We start from the raw sequence: 10,474 nt of genomic DNA on the forward strand, positions 1-10,474 counted from the left end.
CGTTTATTTCTTGCGTCATAATTGACCCTATCTTCATATGGTATTATATGCACTATGCACCCTGAGAAGCGAACGCGTTTCATTTCAAATAGAGTGTTATCAACCTTTGTCTATATTGAATTTTATGGTATATAACATACCACTACTGTATTGATTTATTTTTCTCGAGATATCACCGTTATCTTATCAGCATTAAGAAATTAATTTTTGAACTACACTAGAATTGAACTGATTTGAATTCCCACTTTTTATTTTTCTTATCCCTTATCTTATCTTAGTGTTTGCGATAAAATTAAACTTCTCGAAAGTTCCACTGGCGCCATCGACTCCCCCCTCGCACCGCTCGCACCGCTCGCACCCCTCGCACCGCTTGCACCGCACGCACCGCTTGCACCGCACGCGGTGCGTGCACCGCCCCTGCCTTCCACAGTGCTTGGCCTGGGAGACTCATATGAACCCTACGCCCGTTTGCAGTCCCAAAACTAGCTTATTATCTTCCCCACCGCGCTGTAGTCAGAGAAAACAGCGTCACAACTAAAGTCCGTGTTGTCTACGACGCCTCGTCCCATAGCCAAAACTCGCCGTCCCTCAACGATGTCCTAGAGTCGGGCCCAAACCTTAATCCCGAGATTATCCAAGTTCTCATTCGTTTCCGAGAGCATCGCGTCGCCTTCTCCAGTGATATCGAGAAGGCTTTTCTTCAAATATCTGCAAACCCTAGTGACAGGGATGCCCTCCGATTTCTTTGGACTTCGGACATCACCAACCCGAGGAAAGCCGAACTAAAAACTTACGGAATCTCTCGAGTACCGTTCAGAGCCACCTGCAGTCCATTCCTTTTGGTAGCAACGTTACAATTTCATATCGGTAAATTCGAAGCAGAGTTCGAGGAGACCTGCAAAATCCTAAAATTAAGCCTGTACGTCGACGGTTTACTGGCTGGAGCCGCAAACGTAGAGAAGGCGCATAAAATCACCGAGGAGAGCAAATTCATAATTAGTAAAGCCGGAATGAATCTCCGTAAATGGAATACGAATTCACCAGAGCTCAGAAAGTTATGGGGAGAAAAGGATCCACCCCCAGAAAGCGCCACTCATAATCTTTCCAATCCAGGAGAACTGAAGGTCCTTGGATTAATTTGGAATAGTCAAGAAGACACTCTAAGTTTCGAGGTCAACAATTTGTTGCAATTCCTCTTAGAAAAACAAGAAACCAAAAGATGGGTATTAAGATCCCTCGCGAGAATTTACGACCCGCTGGGCCTCCTTTCACCTTTCACAGTTCGCGCCAAATTCCTTTATCAGCAGCTGTGGGAGTGGCAAGACAAACAGAAGAATCGCAAGTTACAGTGGGATGACCCACTTCCGGAAGAATTAGCAAGTCCGTTCAACAACTGGTGTGCTGAGATTGCATCACTCCGCAAATTACAAATCCCTCGGTTTTATTTCTCCGGAATTCCAGAAAATAGTCGCGTTACGTCAGAATTGCACTGTTACGTAGACGCGAGCGAAAGAGGCTTCGCCGCGGTTGTTTACCTGCGTTGTCAAACAAAAGATGGAGAAATACAGACCAGTCTGGTTGCCGCCAAAACCAGAGTTTCCCCGATAAACAAGTTATCCATTCCCAGGCTTGAATTGATGGGTGCGGTCTTGGGCGTTCGCTTAGCTAAAAGCGTCACGCGCGCTCTCATAAATAAACCGGAAGCAGTTCACATGTGGACTGATTCAACTATTGTACTAAGTTGGATAAAAGACAAGTCAAACACCTGGCGGCCCTTTGTCTCGAATCGCATACGCGAAATTCAAGCTAACTCCGATCCCAATACTTGGAATTATTGCCCAACAAGGGATAATCTGGCAGACTTGCCAACACGGGGACGAAGCGCGGAAGATCTCCTAAACAATTCCAAATGGTGGCGTGGACCACAATACTTATACGAACCGAACTGCAAAATTCCATTCGGTCAAAATCCTAATCCAGAGCCATTCCCGACGGAAGTCTTAGATGAAATGAAAACAGAAGCTCGCCTAGCCGCTCAAGGAGTTGTGTCCACCGCCATCAAAACAGACCCGCCTTTAAATCTAAACGCATTCAGTCCAATCACCAAGATATTTCGCATTACAGCCTACGTAATGCGCTTCATCCATATCGGTCGAGGAGAAAAGCCAAAGGGACCCTTAACAGCCGAAGAAATACGCGATTCCGAACTTTTATGGGTGAAAATCACCCAAAAAGATGTATTCCACTCTGAAATAAAAAAGTTGAAGGCTGGTCAAGAAGTAGAACAGGAATCCCCAATCCGTAGTCTAGATCCCAAACTAGACAATGCTGGCCTACTCGTGGTAGGAGGAAGATTGAAGACTAAATCCCTAACATACAGGGAGACCCATCCCTGGATTCTTCCAAACAACCATCGGTTTTCTGAGCTACTCGCTCAAAAGTGCCACGCGCGGTTGTATCACGCCGGGGTGAATGACGTACTTGTGAGTTTACGGGAAACCTACTGGATAGTACGCGCGCGTCAACTTGTCAAAAGAATAGTTGTTGGTTGCATTCTCTGCCGACGGTTTCGCGCGAAGCCCTGTACCGCCAGAATGGCTCCCCTTCCGGAGGAGAGAACCACTCCCGCTCCACCTTTCAGTGTCATAGGTCTAGATTACGCTGCCATCGAGAAAATTCTCAGAAAAAGATATTCAGCCCGTCACGCGAGAGGACATTAGAATCCGATATAAACACCAACAAGCCTTGTTGGAAAGACTATGGACCCGTTGGAAGCGAGAATATCTCCTTGAGCTGAGAAACGCTCATCATCTAAGAAGAGTTAAGTCGACCCCAGAACTAAAGGTGGGAGATGTCGTCATAGTAGAAGAGAACATGATGCCCCGTCTCTGTTGGAAAATCGCGGTCATAGATGAACTGTTTAGGGGCCGCGATAATATTGTCAGATCTTGAATGTTAAGTTTAGCGAATGGGACCAAGATGAAAAGGCCCATTAAATTGTTGTATAATTTGGAAATTGCCAATTGAACCCTACTTTGAGCATTGCTCAAGGCGGGGGAGTGTGTTAAATATTATAACCAATTTTAACTCGAGCAATTATCCACATAATTGACAAACTTTATTATCATTAATTTTGTGTTTCTTAAGTTTTTACCTCTCCGTGTGACGTAGTCCAGGAGAGGTTCTGTAACGGCCGTGTCTGTGTGTCTGTCTGTGTGTCTGTCTGCGTGTCTGTCTGTTGTTACACCCACGTGACCGCGTTCGCAGTTTGCGTATCGGAGCAAACGTGTTCGCCATTTCCTAACTGCTTTCACAGTCACGGAAATGGCTCCTCTACTTGAGGTCTCACACCACCATCTTCTGGTCTTTGTCCATCCCACATGGACACCAGTCTGTTCTTACTGGCTTCTAACACCGCCAACTTCTGGTCTTCGTCCATTCCACGTGGACACCAGTCTGTACATACTGGCTTCTAATCACCACCATCTTCTGTTCTTTGTCAATCCCACATTGACACCCGTATGCACTTACACTGCCTACTAACACCACCATCCACTGGTCTTCCGTCTATTCCACATAGACACCAATCTGTATCATTGGCTTCTACTCCATTATCATCGTTTGGTTTTAGGATATACGCGGCGATCAGCTAGGGTTACGAGAAACGTCTAGCCGCTCCCTAAGGTAGGATCGCTACCAAAGGTTTTCGCATTTGCGGTTTTTCCTTACTATTATAATGGAAACGAATCGTATATATACCCCAAAATTTGAAGAAAGCGGGAAGAGGGGTACCCTTCACTTTAAACGTCAATATTAGCAAAGTTTGAGAAGATAATAGGTATAACTTTATTTTAAACGATTTAACTATTATTAATGTTAATTATTGAAGATTAAAATAATTAAAAATAATTATATTTATTTAAATATTAAAGATAAACCTCTCGTGCAAAGAGAGAGATTATCATTGCCTCCTATATCTACCAAGGCCCGTGCATGCGATATATTTCCTTCATTGCCTCCTATATCTATCAAGGCCCGTGCATTGTGATATATTTCATTCATTGCATAAACATAAGCGAGATTGTTTTGGGAAAAAATACTGCTTCCACTAATGGGTTTATACTCCTTGTTACTGTTGTATAGAGTAATCATGAGAAAAGCTTTAAAAATTTCGAGAGGATAGACCTTTTTTATCCTCATTCAAAAATATTTTTTGGTGCCAAGTTTGCTTTAAAAAATCCAAACGGTTAGGCATTGGTAAAAAAGACAAATGATATTTTTCAAATCTAATGAGATAACGCCCACCTAGTTGAAAATTGCCGTTTTTTTACCGCGGGAGGTTGTCAATTAAACTACCGGTATATTATTGTTGTTGGAAATTGGATATTAAGTCAAATTAAGTGGTTGTAAAGAGCCAGCAGGTTTTTGCCACTTCTTTTTGTGAGTATTTGATTTTTATATGTAAAATGGAGGAAGATAATGTTGAGAGTAAGGATGAAATGCGGAAGCGCAAAGCGCGGGAAAGGATGAGGGCAAAAAGGTCGACGTTTTCATTGGATACTTAAGGTTATATAATCTTCTCGACACGGAGAGGTAATATTTTGGTTTTCCCGACTTGTATTTGTATTTTTTCTTACGTTTTATTTTTTGAGTTTTAGTCCAAAAAGTTGCACACCTGCATTTGGAAGCTCTCTTAATCCCCCAACCCTTTTGTTGAAATAAATACAGTTGTACGTTGGGTCGGTAAATCTCCCCTCCCCTCTCTCAAGAGTTCAAAAACATCGTACCTTACCAAGGCTTCCAAATGCAGGAGCACCACGAAAACCCGAAAAAACCCATGACGCACTCGTTTTTCCCTCGAAAGAGAGAAAAACTTGAAATCGTACCTTTGTGTGGTCAGTTTTTGAGCTTATTCCTAACCTGCGGGTGTATAAATTTTTGATCGCGAGTTAACGCGAAACTAAACTCCTTGCTACTGCCCTTTTTGAACTTTTAATTTGTAGTAGTAAATCAATATTCAGTCGTTTAAATAAATTTGTTTTGTTTTGTTATTATTTTAATCCGCTGTCGCGTTATTTTGACGCCTCCCAGAACCTACGATTATTTTTTCAGTCGGTAATCGGCCGGTTCAGACTCCAATTCCTCCCGCTCTCCCACAAGGTTGATGGTTCGAGCCCACCCTCTAGCGGTGTTGTGAGGTCTCAGATGTAACGTAATAAGTCAAAGTTTTTCCACAATACCAGAAGACCATTTCAATTCTGAGCTTTCGTGGCTCAATGGCTAGCGCGTTCGGCTGTTAACCGAAAGGTTGGTGGTTCGAGCCCACCCGGGAGCGGTGTTGTGAGGTCTCAGATGTAACGTAATAAGTCAAAGTTTTTCCACAATACCTGACGACCATTTAATTTCTAAACTTCCGTGGCACAATGGTAAGCGCGTTCGGCTTTTAATCAAAGGGTTGGTGGTTCGCGGCCACCCGGGAGCGGTGTTGTGAGGTCTCAGATGTAACGCAAGATGTCAAAGTTTTTCCATAATACCTGACGACCATTTAATTTATAGGCATACGTGGGGCGATGGTCAGCGCATTCGGCTGTTTACCGAAAGGTTGGTGGTTCGAGCCCACCTGGGAACGTTGGTGTGAAGTTTTATAAGTAACGTAAAAGGTCAAAGCTTTTCCACAATATCTGACGACAATTTAATTTCTGAGCTTCCGTGGCTCAATGGTTAGCGCGTTCGGCTGTTAACCGAAAGGTTGGTGGTTCGAGCCCACTCTGGAGCGGTGCTGTGAGGTCTCGGATGTAGCGTAAAATGTCATAATTTTTCCACAATACCTGACGACCATTTAATTTTTGGGCTTCCGTGGCGCAATGGTTAGCGCGTTCAGCTGTAAATCAAAAGGTTGGTGGTTCGAGCCCACACGGAAGCGGTGTTGTGAGGTCTCAGATGTAACGCAAGATGTCAAAGTTATTCCACAATACCTGACGACCATTTAATTTTTAGGCTTCCGTGGCGCGAAATAAATTACATAGTTACGTTGGACCGAAATTACGTTGAGTGTGGCGATATTAACTTTCTATTCTTTCGGCCGAGTTCAACGTTAACGCTCTGCGCGAGCCAATCAGCAAGAAGCTTGAGTCGTGACGTCTTTTTCGACCACACGTGGTTCGGAAGAGGACGTCCGCGATCCGCCATGTTTTATTTATTTAGCCAGTTACTAGTACAAATTCCTGAGAATGCCGAAAGTTAATTGCTGAAAGTTTTATTGAAGAGGTTAGGAACCATCCAAATCTTTATGATATGGTGCACAAAGATTACAAAGTCCACCAAAGAAATACTATAGATGGGCCGTAATTGGTGCAATGTTCAGTTTATCTGGTAAGCCTTGGTTCCATTATTTGCGGGAACTACGCTAATTGAAAACGCTATAACGAATCTGACGTTTGACGTCCACCTGCAAAGTTGTTTTTATCGGCAAAGTGAAAACCATGCTTCAGTGAGGATGAATCTGATCCCCCTTCTGATTGAAATGGTTTCCTATCTTTCGCACATTTTTAAAATCTGAATCCCAAGCTCGATTAGACTAAGGTTTTCGTGTAACAATGTCGAAACCTACAAAAGTGTGCCTCCTTAACTAAGCTTTATGGAAAATGTTTTGAAGCTTATAGAAGAGCACATCCCGACATTTAAGTTCTGAAGCTCAATCAGAGGCTAAACGGAAGACAACTTTTGAATTTCAATCTGACGAAAATATTTGAGTGGAACGCCATATCGCTCAAGAATAAAAGGTTCTCTTTTCAAATTAATCTAATTAGATTTGTAAATGAAGACAAGTCATAGTGCGTTAGAGGGTGGGTTAAAAATGTGACGTTGTTTTTAGGGGAGGGGTCTAAGAAACCGTGATCAAGCGTGATCTGGGGGGACGGGGGCCAGAAAATGCTTTTTATTTAGTGACGTAGTTCATGCACGGTTACAAAAATTGTGGCTATAAAAATTTCTTCGCCATCGTAGGTGCCGGCTTTGAGTTAAGATAATAAATACACAAATAATTCAAACATTGAGTTCTTTATAACATTTAAGGGGGCCCTAATTGTGAAAAATATTTAGCCTACACCGAAGAATATCCTGGCGCCGCCACTGGCTGACTACTAAAAAAAATATCTTTATGTAGAGCCCTGTTCACAGGTAGAGCGAGGGTAAAAAGGGGGTAAAATTCTCGAGAGGTGAGCATGCGCAGAAAGAATGTTTGTTGTTGATCACGCGCGTCACGACGCAAGCTGCTAGCGCGAGCAGCTTGCGTCGTGACGCGCGTGATCGAGTGGACTATGACTCCATAGAAGCGTAAAACTCATGGCGCCAAACATTACAACTGCTCATGCGCGGCCATAAGTGTGAAAAGGCTAAAGGGGTACGTGGGACACTTTTGAAAACAAAGGGACGGATGGACAGGTACCAAGTTTACCCAGTGATTATTTCGCCATCTCGAAGTCTAGATAAGAAATGTATAAATACATGTATTCTTGAAAACAGTCAAATTTCCCGCCTTTTCTTTAAGTTCCCTTGGTTGCACCCATAGACATTGGAACACTATTAAGAACTTTAGACAAACTATTGCGAGAGGGATCTCGCGACATTCTGTTACGAAAATTTCCATCCCACCCCTTCGCGTGTGTGATAGGGTTTTTGATACGTGGCGCCCCTATCGGCGAGCGAAGGAGCTATTCGATTTGATCAAAAAATAAAGACCGTAATGTTTCATCTTGCAAATTTTTTAATTCTCTGTTAATAAACATCTCTTTATTCTACAAACACTTTTCCTTCCATTAATTAATACGGAAATTAATAAAAATTAATTAAATATAAAACGTCCCCGGCGGGATTCAAACCCGCGTTGTCTCCCTCCCAAGTACTGACCGCGCTCGAAGCTGGTTAACTTCGAGTGTTAACATGGGGTTAGTAATATTTTAGTTTACCTCGCCGCATGCAGATGGCGCTACAAGCAACTCACCCTATCACACACGCGAAGGGGTGCTTCAATTGAACCCGAATCAAAGCTGAAAATTCAACTGTTCCTCTTGTATCTCTATGGTTGCACCGGGATGGCACCACAAGCGCGTGATATAGTTAATTGGGTCTTATATCATAGCGAATGAAAGGCCACTCTAGTGGTAATTTTTTAAACTCAATGGCCATAGCATGACGATTGACGACTGTTATTGGCGATGAATTTTCGTCTTCTAAATAATTGACCCATTGTGGTCGTTAGCAGATGACTTTCGATCAGCGTGCGAAATAGGGCGGTGGCACAGGGCAGATGACCAGTTTAAAAATTACCTAGTGCAGTTTAATAGTTAGTTGGCCTAATGTTCAGTTTAGAAAAAAAATCCATATTTCCCACCCCGCTTTCGATAATCAAATGTTTAGAAATTACTAAACGCACTATTAACACAGTAGCAGGGCTGCCATCTAATGTGAATACAAAGTAATTAATAAGTCAATTTGATGAAGTTGCTCAAATTTTTATGTTGAGATTGTTGGCTTTGAATTAAAACATTCTTCCCGTGGAATTTCCCTACATTTTCCAAATTTTGGTGGGATTTTCCTTTTCCCTTTTTACCGTTTTTAGGAGTCAACCTTTCCCTAAATATAGAAAATTTCCCTCAATCTGGCATCACTATCTGGCGGCACTGAGCGCAGAGCAGCAGACAAAGCCGAGAAGGCGAGAACTAGGGCCGTGCAGACTATTTAGTTTTCAAAATTCTAGAATACCAAAAAATGAGTTTCTTAAAACCGACAATTCTATTGTGGATAAATAATTAGTAGGCTAATGTTTTTATCTGTCAATTGACCAAATTATTTGGTATCCACAATCATAGCCCACTCGATCACACGCAACACACGCAAGCTGCTCGAGCTATATATATATATATATATATATATATAGCGCGAGCAGCATGCGAGCCTTGCGTCCGTGAGGAGTGAGCGCGGATCGAGTGGGCTATGCTACAACTAATTTTCTGATTTTCTTTATTGTATTTGTGAACTTGAGGCACAGCCCGCTAAGCCCACCCTTGAGGGCGCTTAGATAGAATGTCGGAGTTAGACTACAGGTTTACAGGTTTATTAATGCCGTATATATATACACCCTTTTGAAACAGGGCGGCTCCCGAAAGAGCACAGCGTTAATAAAAAAAAATAATAATAAAGATTAAGTAGCTAGTTAGTTGGGGGCATCTAAATTGGCATTCCTCCACAGTTTCTTTTCCTGTTCCTAATTCCCTATGATCCACTGGATCATATTAGGGTCCCAGTCAGCCTGCTTCTTGTTTAACCCCCTGGGTGCCCCACTTGTCGCCTCTCCAGTTTTGGATCTCTCGCGACTCACGCTCCACTACAGGCATTCCAATAATATATGCTCCAAGTTTTTCAATCTTATAACCGCATAGTTTACATTCAGGGGATGTTCCCATTATAGCCGCTTGTCGTTCACCCAAAAGTAGAGAGCCGGTTCGGGCTCTGAACACTGGGCCACATCTGACCGTCCCCGCATAACACCATGGAGAAAGGGGGGAGGAGTCGAATTGAGAAGCGTTTCTCGGTCACTATGAGTAGTAAGTTTCACCCCCAAGTGGGAGAAAACTGTGGGAGGTGGAATGGGGAAAGATTCCTGCACACTGTGGTAAAACCAACATGATGCTTCTTTGGCTACATTTATCACGCCCTCTTTCGACCATGTCTCGACTTAACAAATTCAACATATGGCAGCATGGTTCCAGGCTTCCATCGTTTTAGATAATAACTTTGGCTTTTATACACGCAGTATATGCCCATATTCAAAAAATTAATACGTGAAATATTACCTAATTCACAAAAGGTTGCCTCCGTTCTTCCGTTGAAATCAACGCGCCACGAAGTAGCAGAAGGTAATTAAATTAAACTCGCCACCATGGTGCCACAGACGGCGCCAGCTAACTAGGTCACGATGTGGATGATGCGACCCCCACTATTTCAATCCACGCCGTCCTGTTTTTGTGGGAAATTATATCGCGGGTCGGGGCAGACTCCGGCAGAGTTTGACTCAAGATTTCGACTCCTCCCCCCTTTCTCCATGATAACACGCAAAAAAAAATCAATTTCGGCACATTCCAGAAAAACCCAAATTAAAGCTAACTAACTACTTAAGATACTTGTTTTCAAATACCAAATCGTTTTGCTAGTTGTACCGAACCACGTAGCACATAAATTGACAACAATCACCATTAATATTATTTTACAATTAATTTTAATCATTCTCGGCGTATTAATATTCTAATTTAAACATCAATTAAGTAGAGAATTCCTTTAATACTGAATACGTTCCATCATCGTCTAATGCAAACGCCTTTACACACCATTAATCATTAATTACCAAAGTTAATTTTACTTAAATGACTTCGTTACGATTTATCTCATTCAAATATCCCGCGACAAAAACATGGCT

At 42.6% G+C, this 10,474-nt stretch overlaps 1 protein-coding gene and 1 non-coding gene across 2 annotated transcripts; both read left to right on the forward strand.

The window, feature by feature from the left end:
• The first annotated feature begins 451 nt into the window (after positions 1-451).
• Positions 452-2,720, forward strand: LOC149687024 (uncharacterized). Its single transcript, XM_089870444.1, has 2 exons — positions 452-512; positions 604-2,720. The coding sequence occupies exons 1-2, from the start codon at positions 452-454 to the stop codon at positions 2,718-2,720; spliced, it is 2,178 nt and encodes a 725-aa protein (XP_089726570.1).
• Positions 2,721-5,850: 3,130 nt separating this feature from the next.
• On the forward strand, positions 5,851-5,923 carry TRNAY-GUA (transfer RNA tyrosine (anticodon GUA)). Its single transcript has one exon. It is a non-coding gene; the product is annotated as a tRNA-Tyr (tRNA).
• The last annotated feature ends 4,551 nt before the right edge of the window (positions 5,924-10,474 follow it).

The sequence above is a fragment of the Phalangium opilio genome, unplaced genomic scaffold (assembly GCF_054372755.1).
Source record: "Phalangium opilio isolate 3A_F unplaced genomic scaffold, DU_Popi_V2 ptg000031l_1, whole genome shotgun sequence".
In the NCBI taxonomy this organism is placed as follows: Eukaryota; Metazoa; Arthropoda; class Arachnida; order Opiliones; family Phalangiidae; genus Phalangium; species Phalangium opilio.